Source organism: Xenopus laevis, chromosome 6L, assembly GCF_017654675.1.
Source record: "Xenopus laevis strain J_2021 chromosome 6L, Xenopus_laevis_v10.1, whole genome shotgun sequence".
NCBI lineage: Eukaryota > Metazoa > Chordata > Amphibia > Anura > Pipidae > Xenopus > Xenopus laevis.
Genome location: NC_054381.1, coordinates 90,523,439 through 90,545,743, shown reverse-complemented (window position 1 = coordinate 90,545,743; position 22,305 = coordinate 90,523,439). Strand labels below are relative to the sequence as shown.

The window sequence follows — 22,305 nt, the reverse complement described above, 5'->3', positions numbered from 1 at the left end:
TTTGTTGGAACTATAGCTGATGTAAATTTTTTTCATATAAACTGTAAGCCCGGAAGGACATCTTCCTAAACCCTTATATTTATGGCAGACAACTGCTAGGATCCCTATTTCAGAAATATATACATTAGCCATTTCTAACAATACCGTCCCTTCTAATACACCTTTTTTTGCAGGAAGGAGCAATGTTTTGGCCCTATCCTTTGTATCATGATCAAGTCAGGATTGATATTAATTGCAGGGAAACCATTGATATTTATATATTACAGGTATAGGATCCGTTATCCAGAAACCCATTTTCCAGAACGTTTCAAATTATGGAATGGCCTTCTCCCATAGACTCCATTTTATCCAAATAATCCAAATTAATTAGGGATGCACCGAATCCAGGTTTCGGCCAGGATTCGGCCTTTTTCAGCAGGATTCTGATTCGGCCGAATCCTTCTGCCAGGCCAAACGGAATCTGAATCCTAATTTGCATATGTAAATTAGGGGCGGGAAGGGAAATCGCATGACTTTTTGTCACAAAACGAGGAAGTAAAAATGTTTTCCCCTTCTCACCCCTAATTTGCATATGCAAATTAGGATTCGGATTTGGTTTGGTATTAGGCCGAATCTTTCACAAAGGATTCGGGGGCTTCGGCTGAATCCAAAATAATGGATTCATTGCATCCCTAAAATTAATGAAATGATTTCCTTTTTCTCTGTAATAAAAAAACAGGTTAGACACTTAGGGGGTTATTTACTAAACTCTGAATGCTTACAGGCCATTACTGAGATACTCACTAATTCTGGAAAGTACACAAAAGATTTTATTAATTGCACTATTGTTTTGGAGTTTTTACTCACAAATAATTGTTTCCACTTCAATGGGGGTTTTTACCTCCAGAGGTGTGGGACTGCCATGGGGGTATTTTTTGCCCCTTCCTATGCCAACCTATACATTTGGGTTGGTGGGAACAGCCCCACATTTTTGGATGTGACAACCCCCATTGTAAACATATTGTATGGTACGGTCGCTATATTGACAACCTTCTGTTTATTTGGAACTGAATTCCATTCAAGAATTTCACACTACCTTAAATATTAACAATCACAATCTTAGTTTTTCCTTGACACATAACGCACATTTAATTGATTTGCTGGACCTTAAATTGAGAGGGAATGCTGACTCTGGAAAGATCAAATCTGAAATGTTCCCGAAAATCTACACCTGAAAACATTATACTCAGAGCAAATAGTTACCATCCAAAACACACACTGTGGAGTATACCGTATGGCCAGTTCATTAGATATCGTAGGAACTGCAGCTCAGACAGGGCTTTTACTGAGCAGTTGAAGGAACTATCCAATAGATTACATAGAAGGGGTTATTCAATGAACCTGATTAGAAATTCATATAATAAGGCTAGACATGGGAGTATAGGATTGAGTGAATGTAAAGCAGGAGATAGGCCCAAAAGAAGAAATCCCAATAGTGACAAAGAAGATTTTTTTCGTAACAGCATACAGCAAAGAATTTAACTTAGTTTGTAAAATAGTGAAATAGTGAATTCCTATTCTGTATAATGACAGCCAACTTAAGGAGATATTTTCCCTTAAGGACATTAAGTTTGTATCAAAAAAAGCCCCCAGTATGGTTTCCTCCTCCGTGCCCAATATAGGGGCAAACTGGCTCTCCCTAAAGGGAACTTTCAAATGTGGAGCTACCACATGCAAAACTTGCAAAGCAATCACTGTTAGTCATGGATTTAAATCAAATGTAATGGGCCACATATATCACAACAAAGGCTTCTTCAACTGTAAATCGAAAAACATAGTCTATCTCTTAGAATGCAGGCTGTTCTAAGCAATATGTTGGTAGATCTTGGGAATATGTTGGGATGATAAATCCCCTACAGGAAAGCATTTTGCATCCTTTTCCCATAATGGTGCTCGAGACGTAAGGTGGCCATAGACGCACAGATAATATCGTACAAAACAAATTTTCATATGATATTCGGTGCGTTTATGGTGGGAAAGGCGGCGGACGATATCAGCAGAAGATATCGGTCGGCTCGTCGATCGGGCTGGGCGGAAAATTTTGATTGGGTGCTTTTGAAGGCACCCAAACATCGGCCATTGTTAGCGCTGAATTGTCAGATACATGTAGAATTCTATTGTTTTTACCTGTATATCTGACGATTCAGCTCTACACGTGTGTATTGAAACAAACAATCTTACCTGGAAAGATCTTTTCCAAGAAAGATCGTAATTGTTACGTTTATGGCCACCTTTAGGAGTAAAGTTATAGAACAAGTTAAAATTCCCCTTAAAGGTGGGGATGCCTTGCGCCCCTTAAACTTAAGGTTAGCCTTTTGGATCTTCAAATTAGACACCAGGGTTCCCAAGGGTCTCAACACTAGGAATGACCTGACATACTTATATTAATATTAATTTTGATCTCATGTATGCCTATATGTACTTTTGTCTTTCCGAGTAAAGTTGTGACCCTCCTGTGATGTCCCCTATACTATATATACATCTACACACTTTGCTATACATATTTTTTGTCCATAGTTTGTTAGGGCACTCCACAACTACTTATATTATATAGGGGCTTACTTATACATTTTCTCTGCTACACCTTCCTATCTACAGCTTGTTAGGATGCTGTATGCACAACTATATGGGCCCGCTTTGTTTGGATCCACATTTCCCACTCATAGTTTTTCAACATAATGGATAACTTTTCAATTATGTAAAAAATATTTTAAATTGGCAGGGAAATGGCTACCTAAAAACCCTTTCCCTTTTTATAGGTGGTTTTAAAATATGGATACATAATATCAATGTGACTGGTAATTGTAACATTATGGGCTGTTGATCTATGTATTGCCCAGCAGAGGTCACTGTGAGTTTAACTATTTAAGGAAGTGATGAATATCTTTCTGCATGCCTATGATTAAGGGAGTGCTGTCTGAACGAATTGCTCATTGGATCAATAATAAAGCAGTACCTTGTACTTGATCCAAACTAAGATAGAATTAATCCATATTGGAAGTAAAATCAGCCTATTGGGCTAGTATTTATATAATTTTCTAGTAGACTTAAGGTATGAAGATCCAAATTACAGAAAGATCTGTTATTCAGAATACCCCAGGTCCTGAGCATTCTGGATAACATAATAAAGTGAAATACTAGAGACGCCTGTAATATCTGCAAATCACTGTTGCAATTTATTTTCTTTTTTTTTACAGCAAAATATTTTTAAAATCATAAAACTGTATTTTAGGTTAATATCTAATATTTTATTACAGTATTTTATTACAGAAGAGAAATGTACATGCTCATATAAAAATAGATAATTAGAGTATATGCATTTGGATTTCTAAGCATCTTATTGTCTTTCACCTTCTGAAATTTTTAAGGCTTGTAGAATTTTCCATATAATAGTATGCAATTATTCTTGTTGTGTCTTATGAAAAAGTGGAAAGGACGATCTGCCTTAAACTCCTCATATGCTAAGCTGCGGATTGACATTACAGAACCAGTAGCACTGGCAGCTTCCGTGCCTTTTTCATTCACTTCGAGGAATGTCTTGTGATGGACATCAGATACATAGAGCGTCTGCTGTCTCTCCATTCCTGAGAAATTTGCCCTGCCCTGACTGAATGCACTTGACATCCCTAAGGAAGATAGAACTTTCTTGAGAGAAAAACTTTTCTCCATTCGGAAACGTGGAAGGTACACTGTCATGTAGTTTGGACTCATATTCTCACTTGTCCATTTGTTTAGTTTTTCATATGAAATCTCTCTATCGACCTGCAGAGAAAAGACAAATGTGACTGATAAACAATGAAAACACATTTTTTTGTATCATCTGTCATCTCTTTTTATTATGAAGGTCTTCAATTCCTTTATCAAACATGCATTTTATAAGGAAATGTAAACCTCAAAATAAATTAAAATCTTCTTCAAGATTTCTTGCAATTTACATTTTTTTCTAGTTTTAAAGTTATTAGCAAGATTGCATTTTTACACTGCTAATATAATAATTTGAAACAACAGATATTGAGATGATTGTTATGATTAGACAAGACAGCAGGTTGTGCTGTTATTTCAAATTAATTATATTAGCAGGGTATTGTCTATCCCTCAGATATGAATATACAAATAGGGGTTCAGGAACAGTGCAGTATTCACCTAAATGTTGTGGATATCAGTATTCAGACAAATCAAAAAATTCTGAGTTGTTGCATCCATGCTACAGTGTATAAGGTTACTATAAGGCTTACGGTTGATAGATGGTTTGATAGATAATTGAGAAAGAACAGTACACCAGGCATTGTGCCCTTTGCTTACCTTGGCTAAAACTGTGCTGTTATCAGGTAGCATTATGATCATATTCAGGTCTTTCTTGTCCCCATATGGAAGCTCAAGAACACTCATTCCCAGTTTCTCTATCCTGTTCATATTAAAAGTGTTCATTGTAGCCATCATATTCACCTTGATTTGTTCATTCTGTAATAAATGGAATTGCATCAAGTGAAAATGGATGAATTATGACTTTATTTTTTGCAGTCAAACAATATTGTGCATGCAGGGTCGGACTGGAGCCTTGGGGCCCACCGGGGCTGTAAAAGAAAAGGCCCTGCAGGCAGTCTCCGGGGGTCGCCTCCAGACCTCTGACTCCCTGCGCATGGATGCTAGGATGGGCCACGCAGTATTGTTTCTTTACAGGGCAGCGGGGGAACAGGGCTGAGCCAGCAAGGGCCTATGAGGGCCGAGGCCCATCGGGTTTTTTCCCAGTGTCCCGATGGCCCAGTTAGACACTGTGTGCATGGTATTTGTACATACATGTGATCACTTTTGCAAGAAGAAGTTATTAATATTGGCACTGTGTATGCATTGGCACTTTTTTGGGATTTGTCCAAATCTTTCAGAAAGTATTTGGCTGAATCCCATACAAAATCGGAACCATAATTTGCATATTCAAATTAGGGTAAGGAAGGGGGGGTCTGTGTGTGTAGTGCACAGAAAGTTTTTTGCAATCTCTTTATTTTATTATGTGTCTTAAACTCACATGATTTTAAGGGTTTGGTTTGGCTAGACATTTGGATTGTAAAAATGGTATTCAGGCCCATTTCAATGGTATTGATGTAAAAGTCTAGTATGGCGTACCATAAGTGACATCGGAAAAAGTAACCTTGTATGGTATGAGACAATATATTAAAACATCTTTCTAAACATACCGTTATTAGCGTGAAAGGAGCCTTGCTGGTGGCTTCTTCACTAAATTGTGTTGTCCAGTTTGCTAGAAAGTACAATGTGTTGGTAACCACCAGAGCAGTATTTGATGATATAGAAGTTTCAGGCAGCAGGTTCTGTATCTTTCCTTTTCAGAGAAATACATACATAGATTAATCGACCATTCCATATTCTCCAGTTATATTGACACTAAAAAGCTATTCTTCGAAATATTAATGTACATAAAAAGTTACCTATACTGTATGTCATTTTGATCATATTCCACTAAGTCTGCTTTTATAAGTAATGTTACTTGAAGTTCCGAACCCTGACTCTACCCTTCTCTGCCTCTCAGAGTTTCTAATGCTAACAGACTACTGCTGGTAGCCCATGCATAGAGGAACACGGGGCATCAGGTAATGTACCGTATATACCCAAGTATAAGCCGGGTCAGCGGTACCCAACCCGAGTAGCTGAGATTTCAGTCACTTTTAATCATTCCTATACCAACAGTACACTTGGGGAGAGACTGCAATATCCCACAATGCCCTCTGTTGGTTATATGAAAGAATAACAGTGCGCCCTCTGTTGGTTATATGAAAGAATAACAGTGACTGCAATATCACACAGCGCCATCTGTTGGTTATATGAAAGAATAACAGTGACTGCAATATCACACAGCGCCATCTGTTGGTTGTATGAAAGAATAACAGTGCGCCCTCTGTTGGTTATATGAAAGATTAACAGTGACTGCAATATCACACAGCGCCATCTGTTGGTTGTATGAAAGAATAACTGTGCGCCCTCTGTTGGTTATATGAAAGATTAACAGTGACTGCAATATCACACAGCGCCATCTGTTGGTTGTATGAAAGAATAACAGTAACTGCAATATCACACAGCACCCTCTGTTGGTTATATGAAAGAATAACAGTGCGCCCTCTGTTGGTTATATGAAAGAATAACAGTGACTGCAATATCACACAGCACCCTCTGTTGGTTATATGAAAGAATAACAGTGACTGTAATATCACACAGCGCCATCTGTTGGTTATATGGAAGAATAACAGTGACTGCAATATCACACAGTGCCCTCTGTTGGTTATATGAAAGATTAAAAGTGACTGCAATATCACACAGCGCCCTCTGTTGGTTATATGAAAGAATAACAGTGACTGCAATATCACACAGCGCCCTCTGTTGGTTATATGAAAGATTAACAGTGATGGCAATATCAAACAGCACCCTCTGCACATGGTAGTGGGACAGTGGGACAATGCACACAGTAATCCGTTTGGCAATTCTCTGTCACCATCAACTTTGCAAAGAAGTCCGGTTGATCGCTGGGGGGGTCGCTTTGGCAGAATGTGCGCTGCTGGGAGACAGGGCTGTAGTTGTGTCTAGGCTTATACTAGAGTCAATAAGTTTTCCCAGTTTTCGTAGGTAAAATTAGGTACCTCGGCTTATACTCGGGTCGGCTTATACTCGAGTATATACGGTAAAAGCATTTGGCAAATACTTTTATGGTAAAATTATAAATAGCATGCAAAGAAAATTTTATGATAGGTATAATTTATGGTCTCTTTAAGGACTATTGTTTTTGTCATCTCTGACACTAAACAAATCATATGTATGAAGACTCATTCAATACCTTTAGTCTTCTGCTGAATCCAAGCATTAATGTACTGCCGTGTAGCCTCTGGGTTAAAACTGAAATCAACCTTTTCAAGTGGTGTGCCATAAAACTTGTTGATGGCTTTTAGAAAAGACTTTCAATTACAATATGAAATGGAATAAGATTGAGAAAAACTGTTAATATATTATGATCATTATATAAGCATGATTTAAATTATTTCTACATTATATTCAAAAAGATATCAAGGATGTCAACCAATTTTCTTGAAAAACAAAAGTTTTTATAACTATAGTAGTGCCACCCATCACTCTACCAGATAAGGCAGAATTCACCTCTTACTTTCCGCAAATTGTGAAAGTGAAAACTCAAATACTTAGAGGAAATAAAACTTTTTGGGGGTTTTTGGGCAAAAAAAGAAATTTATTATGATTCAAGTTTTTGCTAAGTTTTTTCACAATTAAATTGAATCAAGTTTTTTTTAATAAACAAGCTAAAATCTGGCGTGGGAGTTGGGTCGAGCTTTTTTAATTAAACTTTATGAGATTATTTGGATTTTAGTAAATAACCCCCTAAGTGTTCAGAGCAGAATCACAGTACTGAAAGAAAAGGTAAAAGTGTTCAGCCAGTATCTCTAAACCCCTTGATACCAGAGGAAAGGCTTTTAAAGTTATATGTATTCCTTTGTTGTACACCTGGCTACTTATTACTCTTTGGGTAGCTTTAGACTAGTAGTAAGTATGGTTGTCACAAACAAACAGGAGTCGCGGCACTGCGATTTCCGAAGTCGCCTGAAGTTGCCTCACAAGGAAACTTCAGGCGACTTCGGAAATCGAATTGCCGTGAGTGCATTGGCACTGGAGTTTTCTCATTATAGCAGGGGGAAGGCAGTTCGGGGAGATTGTCACCCCACACAAGAGGCGATTAATCACCAGTCGACTAAATCTCCCCGAATCTGCCAGTGTGCTAGCTCCCTAAAATGTCAGTCAATATTCAATATTATGATAACATTCTTTCTGACAAAACTTAACATTCTTTTCTGACAAAACTTAAAAATCCTTAAACTACAACATATTTATAGCCTGTTCTTTTACATGCAAGATTATGTCACCCAATTAAGTAAATCCTGTATATTGTACTCGCTCTACACTACACTTACTATAACTTGGTACAGGTAGCTGCAGACACTCGCATCACTGCTTTTTGTATTTTTAAACAAAATACTGTTACCAGTCATACTCACTGGAAGAAAGTTGTATCTTTTTTCACCAAATAGTTTGTTGACAGTGGTCAGGGTGTAATCATTATTATTTTTCATCATCTCTTTCAGAAGAACTTGGAAATGAGTGTGAACATCTTCAATATCATCAAAATGAAGAGCCTTTAAATGTAAATTGAAGAATATGTTTATAATATCTAAGATACAGTTTCTTACTAACGTATTATTTGGATGGAGAAAAAAAATCCTTTGTTGGTAAAGTGATGACATATTTGTTTTTTTACAGCCTTACATAGCTGCTTGGTCATCCATTTTGGGTTTGTTTGTTTAGAAGTTTAGATCTGAATGGAATAATAGTATAATAATTGATAGAGGGCATCAGTGCAGTGAATTCATGTGTGCAATAGGACGTTTCTATGAATCAAACACAATTGCACTCAAATTACCCTAGCAACAATTTACTGATTTGAATAAGAGCCTGGAATATGAATAAGTTTTGGGCTGGAATAGAAGAATAGTAATATAAAGTAGAAATGAAAATTAATTTGTAGCCTTACAGAGCAGAGTTTTTCAGATGGAGTCAGTCACCCATATTTGAAAGTTGGAAAGACTCAGAAGAATAAGGCAAATAATTAGAAAACTATAAAAAAAATAATTAATCAATTGAAAAGTTGCTTAGAATTGATCATTCTATAACATAGAAATGTGTTAACTTAAAGGTGAACCGCCCCTTTAACTATTTTTTTTTTAACCACTAGGCTTTAAAATGACATCTGTGCATGATTCTTTCGGTGCATATCTGCAGCTCTTATTGATGTAGCTGGCAGCGGTAAGCCTAAAATTACCACCACTCTCACAGTAGCAGTAGCTCCAGGATTCCCCTACATCAATCTGCAAATCACAATTGTGTCTGTGTTCTCAAATGAGCCTGTAGGTTCCTAGGGTAGTGGGTCATGCTTTCAATGCATTTATGTGTATAGTGTTTTAGTTTACTTCTGCTTTAAAATTATACTTCTTTGTATAAAGTTTATATTTTTATATAATTTTTATTTTTTTTATTTTTTTTTTTTATATAATTTTTATATAATAAAGTGTGTGATTGATTTGTTTCCTAATGGGACTATCCTCAGGTGTATTCCGGGACCCCATTAGGTGGAGGCACAGCCAGAGAGGAGTTTCCCAGTACCTTTCACTTAGCAAAGGGGACTCAGGATCTGCATTGGTAAGAATTATGTGACGTATCACCATGGCACCAGGGAGTGGATGGGTCACAAGCCCTTAGGGCTGTATTCCAAAGTATGATACCTGGAGATGTATAAACATCTCTGTTTTAGATAGAAATTGGGTTTCTGTCTCCATCTGCTGCAGTCATCCCATAGATAACCTGGTCCACACTTGACCGGGAATGTTGGCTGGGAGGAGATTTTGGTTATGTCTTAAGTAGCTTAAAGCTTTAAATGTATCCATAATTTCCTACATTTTATTCCACACAGTTATTAAGCAAAAACTTTTATAAATACATAATTTTACCAACTTTCATATTATCCATTAAGTGGTAATACTTGATTGATAACTTACCTTCCTCATGTCTCCTGCTGTGTTACCACGAGCTCCCAGATACACCATTGCCAAGGAAATCATGATGCTCATAGATGAAAAGACTACATTTTGGCCAGCAGAATTTTTACTAACTTCTTTTAAAACATCAATGGTGAATGCATTATTTGCTGTACATATATCCATTATGAAATAGCTGCAAAAACATTAAATGAAAAAAAAAAAAAATTACACTGACAGAATGGTGCTAGTTCATGTAACATATTCATATTACAAGCATATACAGAACATACCATGTTCTGGTATGGGGTTGCATCTCCTAATAGCCAGCAATAAAGGTTATTCATATGAAGGGAAATGCAGTTCAAGAAGGTAAATAGTATTAAGCCCAAACTGGTATCTGCCACCTGCCTCTGCTCAAAAGGGCTTTTCACTGTTAAACATTTAACAATAGTTTTTAGATTTTGTGATTTTTCAGTTATTTAGCTTATTGATCAGTTTGTAATTTCAACATCTGGTTGCTAGGGTCTTGTTTACCTTAGCAGCCAGGGAGTGGTTTGAATGAGCGAGAGGGACTAGGATAGACAGGGACTGAATAGAAAGTTCAGGAATAAAAAGTAACAATAGTAATAAAATTACACAGAGAAACTGTTTCTTGGCTGCTAATTTATTACAGTAGGGAACAGTCTCAATTGTGTTATAGCAACTAATTTGCTCAACTCAGCCTTCTGCACCTACTACCACACAGAATGACATCTTGGTATAAAAAGGCAAAAAGGTTTATAATGTGACCGACCTGAGGTACATATTGGTTTGTTAAGTTATGAGATCTATTCTCATGGAACCTAATATCGAGAAAGCTCCAGAAAGTAATTTTTGATTTTTAAACAAATATTCCTATTCAGCAACCAATTCTAATTTATTTAATAGTTTCCTTTTACTCTGTAATAATATAGACACGTTGGTGTTAAAATTATATGTTTTTAAAATATTAATACCATATAGCCCCACTTACAGTGTAAAGGGAAAAGTGGTACGTCTGAAAAAGTGGTATTGTCTGACACTCCCTCAAATAAGTGGTGCGGTTCAATCACCCCCTCAAGAAAAGTAGTATGGTCTGACAACCCCCAAGAATTAAGTGGTGCGGTCTGACACCCCCTGATAAAAGATAAAAGGTCTGTTAGACCATACCACTTTTCTTGAGGGGGCGTCAGACTGTACCACTTTATTCTTGGGGGTTGTCAAACCAAACAATTTTTTTGAGGGGGTGTCAGAGCATACCATTTTATTCTTGAGGGTGTTGGACTGTACCACTTTTCTTGAGTGGGGGGGTGTTGGACCGTACCACTTTTTTGAGGGTGTGTCTGACCATTACAATGTTCCTGAGGTGGTTGTCAACCATTCCACTTTTCCTGAAGGGGGTGTCAGACCATACCACTTTTTTGGTGGGGGGCGTCGGACCATACTTGTCACGTGTGTGCTCAATAACCAGGCAGATCTTTAGTGGATAATGTGTGCTTTATTTTTGAAGTAAATGCAGAAAAACAATGTATTTGCAAAGATACACTACACGCTTTCACCAGCAGGGAGACAACAAGAAGCCTGCAAGACCCAAACTAAAGCTCAATAACTGTCTCATAGAAAGGCTTAGCGCAGAATGCCAAACAAATTCAGTCTGCAGACTTTTATAGCCTCCAGATTGCTCTATGCTCCCGCCAGGTGATCTGCATCTACATTAAATGTAGTAAACACAGCTTTCAATATGCAATTTTCAACACCATTTTGGTTTCAACACCATTTAAATACACTCCTAGCCAGCCGGGCACCCAAGGCAACCTGGCCGGCCACTTCACACCCTTGCCAGCACTCCCTAGAGTGTGCATGCCCACACGCCCGCGAGTATGTGCATGTGTCTCCAAGTATGCGAGCACGCCCTATATAAAAATTTGTGGAGGTGAGAGAGCACGCACAAAAGAGTGAGCAGAGAGGCACGCTGGAGTGCCGGTGGGAGAACAAGGGTCCGGACCTGGGGTAGGTGAAAGAAGAGGTACGTGCTTGGCACCCCTACTTTGTTATGCCCTAGGCTAAAGTCATCTTTAGAGCATTGCATATTTTGCCTTCTTGTGTCTGTATATCAACCTAATCAATCTTAAACTATGCTACCAACAAGTAAGTGTTTAGAATACTTCGGCTGGGTTCTGCCTACACTTGGTGTCCTGTATCTTTACAAACCAAGCAATACAGAAGGATACAAAGGGAATAAATAACACAAAAAAATACATGGTACTCTTGTTAATCAAAAGCAAATACTTTAGTTCTACAAAAATCGAGAAATCACTTAGAGAGGTGAACACCCAGGCACACCACCCCCAAGTGTTTCTCATATTTTGAGCTAACATGGGACTTAGCATATTATTTATGTGTTAGCTAATTTTTAGCACATTTTCTTTGTTTTAACCTACAAAAACAAAGATGAAAAGAAAACCAGGGATGTAGTCTAAGGGATAACCCAGCATAGGTAAAGTTAATAGTCAGTACACCGTAATGATAGAATTACAGAGCTATGTTTGTAGTAAGTAAGTACTGTATGTTCACAGATATCTGTAAGAGTATACACACACATATATATATATATATATATATATATATATATATATATATATATATATACAGGGCCGCCATCAGGGGGGGACAGGGGGGACTGTTGTCCCGGGCCCGGATGTTTTGGGGAGTTAAGGGGGGCCCGGCCGTGCTGCACTTACTTGCATTTACTTGCACAGCCGGTCCCCTGCATCCGAGCTCCGATGACTTCTTCTTGTGTTCTGATTCGCCAGTGAAATGTAAGTCCCGGTAAAGCCACATTCTGATTGGTTGGGAGAAGTTTGAACCTCCCTTCTATTTTATCCAATCACCATGCGCCTTTACCGGGACTTACATTTCACTGGCGAATCAGAGCACAAGAAACTGAAGATACCGGCATCTGAACTCTCTGGCTAAGGTACGTGCAGTTTTTTTTTCTTTTAACTTGTGGGAGCCCTGACCAATTGTTTTTTTAAATGTGTGGGGGCCCTTTCCTAGTTTTTTTTTTTTTTAAGATGTGTGGGGGCCCTGGCTAATAGTTTTTTTTTTTTTAAATGTGTGGGGGCCCTTTGCTAGTTTTTTTTTTTTTTTAAGATGTGTGGGGGCCCTGGCTAATAGTTTTTTTTTTTAAATGTGTGGGGGCCCTTTGCTATTTTTTTTTTTTAAGATGTGTGGGGGCCCTGGCTAATAGTTTTTTTTTTTTAAATGTGTGGGGGCCCTTTGCTATTTTTTTTTTTAAGATGTGTGGGGGCCCTGGCTAATAGTTTATTTTTTTAAATGTGTGGGGGCCCTGGCTAATTGGTTTTTTTTTTTAAATGTGTGGGGGCCCTTTGCTATTTTTTTTTTAAGATGTGTGGGGGCCCTGGCTAATAGTTTTTTTTTAAAAAAAAATGTATGGGGACCCTGGCTAATTGTTTTTTTTTTAAATGTGTGGGGGCCCTTTGCTATTTTTTTAAGATGTGTGGGCGCCCTGGCTAATAGTTTTTTTTTAAAAAAATGTGTGGGGCCCTGGCTAATTGGTTTTTTTTTTAAATGTGTGGGGGCCCTTTGCTATTTTTTTTTTTTTAAAATGTGTGGGGGCCCTGGCTAAAAGTTTTTAAAAAAAAAATATGTGGGGGCCCTGGCTAATTGTTTTTTTTTTAAATGTGTGGGGCCCTTTGCTATTTTTTTTTATAAGATGTGTGGGGGCCCTGGCTAATTGTTTTTTTTTTGTAAAAAATGTGTGGGGGCCCTGGCTAATTGTTTGTTTTTTTTTTTTGTAAAAAAATGTGTGGGGGCCCTGGCTAATTGTTTTTTTTTTGTAAAAAATGTGTGGGGGCCCTGACTAATTGTTTTTTTTTGTAAAAAAATGTGTGGGGGCCCTGGCTAATTGTTTTTTTATGTGTGGGGCCCTGGCCACCAATGTTTTTTTTCTTTAACCACCACCTGACCACCAAAACTTGTAGGAGGGGTCTAGGCACCAAAGTTATTTTTTTAACTTGTAGGGGGGCACTTCATCTTTTAATGCCTGTGTGGCCTTCATACTGAGGGAGAGGTGGCGAGGGGGGGCCCCAGAAAATTTTGTTGTACGGGGCCCCGTGATTTCTGATGGCAGCCCTGTATATATATATATGAAAGTTCAAAGAAAGCACTCACGGCATTGACCACCGGCATTGAGCCGTCGTCAGGATGAAAAACAGGAAGTGAGACAATTCACTAAATAGTCATAATGTCCAATCAGCACATCAATATGTAAAACACATACAGTGAGTACCTGCCCATAAGTGTGTTGGTTAATAAATATGTTCACACCCCCTTGGGTGTCTAAAAACCCATATCATGTGACAATATCTGATAGAAAAAATCATGCATCGAGATTAAAACATATTAGAGTATATTAAAAAAGATTTTTTATACAAAAATGTGTGCAGTGTATTAAATATCAAAATATCTTGCTACAAATCTACCCATATAGAAAGATAAATAAAAACATCATGATCAGGGAACAGTATAACAAAATAGCAACAATTGTAAATTTCTTAATATCATACTGCGCTATCCCAAAGCTTTAAGCTTTAAGCTTTAGGGGAAGGAAACCTCGTCGGCGCTAACCCCCCTCCCCCCTCCCGTGTATTGCCCCCCCTCCCTCCTCCCCCCTGGCCTACCCCTCCCGCTGGGCAAATGCCCCTAACTTGTTACTTACCCTTCTGCGCAGGTCCAGTCCAGGGAGCCGACATCTTCTTCCACGCGATCTTCTTCCTCCTTTGACCGGCGTTTTGGCGCATGCGCAGTAGGAGCATTTCGCCGGTACGGATCTACTGCGCATGCGCCAAAAGTCACGCACATGCGCAGTAGATCGTACCGGCGAAATGATCCTACTGCGCATGCGCCGGTCAAAGGAGGAAGAAGATCGCGTGGAAGAAGATGACGGCTGTGAACTCCCTGGACTGGACCTGCGCAGAAGGGTAAGTAACAAGTTAGGGGCATTTGCCCAGCGGGAGGGGTAGGCCAGGGGGAGGAGGGAGAGGGGGCAATACACGGGAGGGGGGAGGGGGGTTAGCGCCGACGAGGTTTCCTTCCCTTTAAGGGTCGATTATTATATTCTACTAACAGAAAACCACTGAAATCGCCCATTTCAACTTACAGGAAACTAGCTAAAGAGTACATTTTGTTAAGCCCTTTAGGGGCCACCGTGTCCAAAATCCGCATCCATTTGGCTTCTCGCTGTAATAGAAGTTTGGATCTATCTCCACCTCTATTCAGAGGGGGGATATGATCAAAAAGGGCTGCTCGTAGTGTAGGCAATGGATGTTTCTGTCCCAGAAAGTGTCTAGCCAGTGGGGTGTCCGCCCTACCGGTAGCTAAAGCTGTACGTATAACAGAACGATGATTATTCATTCGCATCCGGAATGTCGTGATGCACTTACCTACATAATAGAGGCCACACGGGCATATTATGCAGTAAACGACAAATTCTGAGATGCAAGTCAACCTATATCCAATTCGAAATCGTTTCCCACTATGTGGGTGAGAAAAGGTTTCCCAGTAAGTAAACACCCCCAAGTTTTACACCCTGAGCACCTATAGCACCCATTCTTACTGCTCCTAAGCCAAGTACCAACATTCGGGTTCCTCATATCAGTTCTCATAAGTAAGTCCCTTAGAGACCGACCTCTTCAATATGCATATATTGGGGGCCGCATATGTGTAAAGGGTAGATTGGTGTCCATCTGTGAAATAGGCTAATGTCTCTTCACTATCGTGTTGATATTTCGACTCGCAGGTGTATAATCCGAGACAAACACCATTTTCTCTTTATCAGACATTATGCCCTTCCCTGACTGTTCACCGTCGACTACCACTATCTGTGCCCGATCGAGCTCAGCATTGAGGAAAGCTGCTTTATACCCTCTCTCCAAGAAACGATCCCGCATCTCAAGCGCTTGCTGTCTAGCCGTAATCACAATGGAATTCAATCTAAACACCCTCAAAAATTGTGTGTAGGGTATGGAGTTCAAGGTGGAGGGGGGATGATAACTATGAGCATGTAAGATCGTATTCTGATCCGTATTTTTACGAAATAGCGTAGTGCCAACTCCCCTCTCAGTGCGAAATATCCTTATTTCCAAGAAGTTAACCTCGTCCCTATCACAAAGCATTCAACTCAGTTACAAACGCCTGAATTCCAGCGCGGTCCCCTCGCCAAATCATCAAAATATCATCGATATATCTACAATAAGCTTCTTTAAGCTGTTCAGAATATTTGGAGTAGATGTATGTATTTTCAAACTGATCCATATACAAATTGGCATAAGAGGGGGTGACGTTGGAACCCATCGCCGTCCCTGTTTTCTGTAGGAAATAGGTTTGCTCAAATCGAAAAAAGTTACATGTTAACAGCATCTCCAATAGTGTGCACAAAAATTCGGCAGGGGGGTCCCCCTTGTGAAATTTACACGAGTCCCTACAAGCCGATATCCCCTCTTCAGCCGGAATAATAGTGTATAGGCTACATACAGATGCAGCCACTTTGGTTTGTCTGTTTGACACAGAATAACTAAACACAGATATCCCATTTTTCTCATTTAACACAGAAAACTGTGACATAACATCCCATCTAATTAAAGCATTCACCATTGTGAACAATGGTGCTTTGGTATGCTAATGAAAAGGTTAAATGCATTAAATGAGTTAAGATAACTTTAGATAACACAGTTTCTTCAATTAACTCTGAGTCATGACGCATTTAACTCACAAATCCAAGTGGCTTCATCTGTACATCAAGTGTAGCGAACACAGTATCATCAGGTAAAGGTCCTATACGGCATAGAATGTCCAATAGTGATGGGGTGTCAGCAATGTAGGATGGCATCTTGGTGCATAGAGGTTGTAAAAAGCTATCCAAGAATATAGCCACATTGGAAAACAATGATCCTCTCGCCAAAATTATCGGGCGACCAGGTGGAACAGTCGGACTCTTGTGCACCTTAGGAAGTGTGTATATAATTGGCCGTTTAGGGTATTCAACCATAAGGAATTGGAAACACTTCTCACTGATCCAACCCAAATTGAGTGCCAAGGTCAGCAGGGGATCAAGTTGTAATTTAAAACGTTCAGTTGGATCACTGGATAGTCTTTCATACACCCCAACCTCTGAGAGTTGTGATAGAAGTTCCTGTCTATAATATGAACGATCTAAAAGCACTATAGCACCACCCTTGTCCGTGGGGCGTATGATTAGTTCACTATCATCGCTTCTCTCTCAACTAGTGATAGATTAGAAAAATAGTTACTCGGCTGACGGAGTGTTTCAAAGCATTCATTTTGTACAATTCCACAATACGTTTTAATAGACACAGCAGTATTTGGTGGATCAAAAAAAGGGAAACTGATTTCTTGTTGAATGGTTCCTATCTCTCTGACTATTACAGGCAGCGTAAGATCCCTAGGGGCTTTAGAGTGCGGAACACCCCTACGATAGGGCGTTCGAGTGCAGAATTCTGCAGCTGCTGGTGTGGCATATTAAACAAATGTTCCCTTGATCTTATGCTGCTTAAGGTTGGGGTGTATGAAAGACTTTCCAGTGATCCAACTGAACGTTTTAAATTACAACTTGACTCCCAAACTTGGCTGCCCTTTTATTAGACACCAGTGGGATCACCTGACTATAGTTGCGAAGGGTGGGAACTACAACAAGGAGCTGGTCACTAATAAAAGGGTAGCCAAGTTTGGGAGTTTTACTTTGAATGCAGCTAGTACGTTGCAGGTAAATCTAGTCCCTTTTGTAAAATGCATAATGAAGCAATAGAATTCTTAATGAATCAGATGAAAATTGAGCATAGGAGTGGCCAGATATGGGATGACTTTGATGTAGTTGGCCAGCTTAAAAATATTGCAATATATGGACAAACAATCCCTGTTTTGTTTAAAGGGTAAGGCATTTTTCAGTAGCAGTATGCACAAAATGTCTCTGTCTTAAATATATTGATAATGGGTTGAGTGCAGAGGACCTCTTGTGTTTGTCTATATGTATTTTGTGGTCACAGCCTCATTGCACCCACGCCTAATGTTTTTAAAAAATAGTGGTGAGCACAACTTTCCCTTGTTTTATATATATGTGTGTGTGTGTGTGTGTGTGTGTGTGTGTGTGTGTGTGTGTGTGTGTGTGTGTGTTAATAGCAGTGTTTTACTACATTAAATAAAGACAAAAGGTGTGTGCTATGCAATCCTCCCATATCTGATCATATTTCTCAGGACAACCTCTGGCTATATAGGTTAAAGCTAGTCCTACTGCTCCTATTGACCCCAACCAGCCCTATAAATATGAAACATTGAATGACATCTGTTTCATTACAAGAGCTTTTCTGGCCAAAAAAAAAGTCCTGCAAAGGTTCTGCTTTGGATTGGTTGATACTTCTGCCTTCCCCAATAGAAAGACTCAACTGAAATTATCTTTATAAAGCCCAATTTGCCTTGTTTATCCCAACACTTCACTCAAAAAGTGGAACATTTGTGGACAAGAACAGAGTGTATAGATGAAAGCAGCCATTATCTTTCCACAATAAGTACATCTCATGCTTAACTAATATTATATTAAATCAAGGTAAAGAAATATTATTTTTTTGCTGACATTTGCTAACAATGGTTACAGATTATAGACTGAAACTATGCTGTTGCTTGATTATAATGTAATCTCGCTGAAAATAAATCATTGCAGTGTGTTAAAATTAATGTCAGTCAATGGCCATCTAAGCAGGGGTCCCCAACTTTTTTTTGTTTTACTAGTGAACCATATTCAGATGTAAAAAGAGTTGGGGAGCAACACAAGCAAAAAAAATGTTCCTGGGTGGCGCAAAATAAGGGTTGTGATTGGCTATTTGGCAGCCCCTGTGTGGACTGGCAACTTCAAGAGGCTCTGTTTGGCAGTACACCTGGTTTTTATACAACCAAAACTTTCCTCCAAGCCTGGAATTCAAAAATAAGCACCTGCTTTGAGGCCACTCGGAGCAACATACAAGGAGTTGGTGAGCAACATGTTGTTCACGAGCCACTGGTTTGGCATCACTGATATAATCCCTTGCATTTCATAGGTCTCTCTGTAATATGACTGCCATCTGAAAGTAAAAATTTGTCCAATGCAAGATTCAAGGTAAATATAGCTTTGGCTAAACGTTGTTTTTTAGACCAATACAGTTTGTTTTAGCACAGCAATTAAAGTATATCTGGCGTTAATGCAAAAATGTATAAGAAACATAATTAATGTTTTATTCTGCTCCCTATAAATGGAAAAACGTTTCCCAGCCTTTTCTTTTACTTGCCTATTGTTAAAGAAGCTGACTCAATGGGTTGGGCTGTAAATGCATTTTTCCCATGTTTGGGCAGGTACTGACACATGTGTCCTCACTGCCTTTCATTTCAATGGTGATATCATTGCCATGTGACTTAGGCTGGGAATATACACTATGCATAGTTTAGCTTCTTAGCAGCTTTCTTTTTCAACTAAACAGTACACACTGTATTTGCTTAATAGAGTTTGTAAGATTATTACATTTCTCCAATTGACAACATTTACCATTTCTATATATATTTAGTCATGCTGCAATTTCCTTAGGTCTTCACAAGAAAGAAAACTGGTCAGATGGCCCAGATCACTACTAGGTGTGCACATCTGTTATTCACAAACAGGTGCAATTTTGCACTGGCATATCACTACAGGTTGGTTGTGCATGCCTTGGTCCATGTACTCAGGTTCCATGGGCAATGAGAGTGTTTAGTGCTAAAGTGTCCTTTGCTCTCTGGCATCAGTTTAACTCTTGTCCATAGATTTTCATACAACTTGCCTACTGTTCCCTTCTATTCTCTAGTTTTTCTTTAATGTAGTTATTTACACTTGTGGGCTTATTTTACAAAATATTGAATTTTTTGTAGTTTAAATAAACTCACAATTTTAAAAAACATGTTGGTTTATTTAGAAAGAATCAGAATATAACTCAACTGAATACAAACGTGGAAAAAATACTCAATTACCTTGGATTTGTGAGAACAAGCTAAAAAAACCTCAAAAATCCTGAATTAAAAAAAATGGTTTGAATTCTGTCTAGGACAACTCCCATGACCCATGAAAAGGTTGAATTGTGGAAAAAAATTAGCATGCAAACCTTGGTAAATTACCCCTGTATTCTTTCCACATTATCTGCTGTAACACCTGTCTAGCCCCCTGAAGTCATTTGGAACTTTGCAGACGTTGCAGTTGAAAGCCTCTGCCCCCCCCACAAAAATTACTCTTTTCTGAAGGCATCTGACTATAACTGTGGTAGCTGCTATTCTACAGTACCAGTGCATTGCAATAGTATAATAGATGTCAAATTCCTATATGGGGGTTTAAATACAATTCTGGGTTGGCTATGCTGTAGTGCTACCATTCATAATGTGGAAGCCATCAAAGCTCACTGACTGGTCACCAGTTTTATGATAACTTGACAATTAGTGTTAGAAATAATGTACATATTCACTAGAGATTAGGGCCAACATTTTTATGGAAGCCTTTTAAGGAAGTTGAAGATGTTAATAGCCTTCCTGACATTCAATTTTTTTTCGGAGAAAAAATTTGATTTGAGTTTAGAATTCAATTCGAGTTTTTGGGTCGTTAATATTCGTTATTGTTTTAGCTATTTGATTTTTTTCTTAAATAATATACTATTCCAAATTTCAAGGTCATTCAAGGTCATTCAAATTCAACTAAAATATTCGACCTTGTATAAATCTGCCCCCAAATGTTGCAAAACAATTTTCATTTTTCATTCAGATGCAATTCTGCTCTTTAATAAGTCTTACCAAACAGGATGTGAAACTCATTACCTTATGACCTGGTATGATGCAGGTGCTGAATTATTCAATAGTCCAGCCCCAACCTGATCCATGAATAACTATAACATAACTTTATTATTGTATAGAATGACCAATTCCAAGCAACTTTTCAACTGGTCCTATTTATTTTTTTAAAAACTTCCAATTATTTGCTGTAGTCTTTGGACGCTTTCCGTTTTTTCTTAATAAGGATCAATGACCCCATCTAAAGAAACAAATGCTCTGTAAGGCTACAAATGTATTGTTATTTGTACTTTATTACTCATCTTGCTATTCAGGCCCTCTCCTATTCATATTCCAGTCTATTCAAACCAATGCATGGTTGCTAGAGTAATTTTACAATAACAACTACATTACTGAAATTGCAAACAGGAAAGCAGCTAAAACTCAATAACTCAAAACCAAAGATAATAAAGTTTGTAAATAATGAATTACCTTACATCAACCCTGTGGCTTATATTGCACAAAAATAGTTTTGAAAGGCTGTTTATCATTGGTCCAATTACAGTATATTATACGATATACTAATATAAAGGTGAACATCACCAGTTTATCATATACAAGCACTCTGCTATGTGCATGCACTGTATTTCTCCATATTACACAAGCAAAAGTGCACATGAAATGATGGCTGATTTGCAAATAAACACATTTTCAGAATAAAGGTATTGTAAAAATATGATTTTGGTTGAAAACCTGACTTGCTTATATTTGACAAAAAAGAGGCAAGTATAAAAATTCCAATCTTCATGTATCATTAACTCCAAAACTAGAACTTCAATAAGTAGAAAATAAGTCCTATTTACCTTGTTTGCTTCTTGCTGTTGTTCTGAAGCTCTGAGCTGCCCAAAGTTACCTTAATTATTAAATACTTCACCACTCCCCTGGCTTCTTTCCAAATTTCTGCCGCACATTAAAATTACCCGGTGAAAAGGCGGTGAGACATTACACAGAGTCTAAAAATATAAATCTATAGTTAATAGGCAGGACTTGGGCTTGTACTACTTGGAGGTATTGCAGGTAGACATAAATTAACCATATCCGATTTTTTTCACCATACCTGTTGGTTTAGGAGTAAAAATATTCAAGGTTTGCAAAAATCTCTGCCAAATTTTTCTCAACATATTTTTGCAGCACACCCTTTAGAAAGCCAACTGCTCTGTCTTTTCACTAGCAAAACCAAACAGAAACTCTATCCTTACACCATGACACAAGATCCCTAGTTTTGGTTCCAGGAGTCCTCTATACACCCTATACACCACTTCTTAATCTCCCACTGCTCCAGGTGTGGGGTGAGGAGGAAAAGTGGTGATCACAGGCTAATGGCTGGCTGGTCCAAGAGACCCCTGCTCATGTTTCCATTACACCATCACACTGAATATATGGTAGTCAGATTATTACACTGCAAAACTTACTTGATGTTTAAAAGAAAAATCTCCTCAGTGTCTACCCAGGTTTTTTGTACTAGTGGGTTGTATATTGCATTCTCTACATATAACCATACCTACATGTGAATATTGTGGTGCAAGCAGTGGTGTAACCGTGTAACTATAAAAGAAGCAGACACTGCAGTTACAGGTGAGGGGGTAAGGGGAATGGGGGGCTCAGACCACAAGGTGTGCTTCTTCTGTAGCATAGAAATCCCTCTACCTTGGAGCAGGTGTGGATCTGTGGACATAAGCAGGGTAAGAGGACAGGGGGTAGGGTGGGGAAGTGGGTTGGGGTAGGAATGGCTGTGCACACT

The 22,305-nt window shown here is 38.6% G+C and overlaps 1 protein-coding gene across 2 annotated transcripts; it reads right to left on the bottom strand.

Moving 5' to 3' along the window:
• Positions 1-3,234: 3,234 nt before the first annotated feature.
• serpinb10.L (serpin peptidase inhibitor, clade B (ovalbumin), member 10 L homeolog) lies at positions 3,235-21,478 on the bottom strand. Of its 2 annotated transcripts, none has more exons than XM_018266860.2 (7): positions 21,368-21,478; positions 9,657-9,831; positions 8,103-8,240; positions 6,878-6,995; positions 5,232-5,374; positions 4,342-4,500; positions 3,235-3,801 (listed from the first exon to the last, which is right to left on the bottom strand). In XM_018266860.2, the coding sequence occupies exons 2-7, from the start codon at positions 9,819-9,821 to the stop codon at positions 3,403-3,405; spliced, it is 1,122 nt and encodes a 373-aa protein (XP_018122349.2). In that variant the 5' UTR covers positions 9,822-9,831; positions 21,368-21,478; the 3' UTR covers positions 3,235-3,402. The 2 variants fall into 2 exon arrangements, with proteins under 2 accessions (XP_018122349.2, XP_041422196.1); XM_041566262.1 differs by lacking the exon at positions 21,368-21,478 and adding an exon at positions 12,398-12,433.
• Between the last annotated feature and the right edge of the window lie 827 nt (positions 21,479-22,305).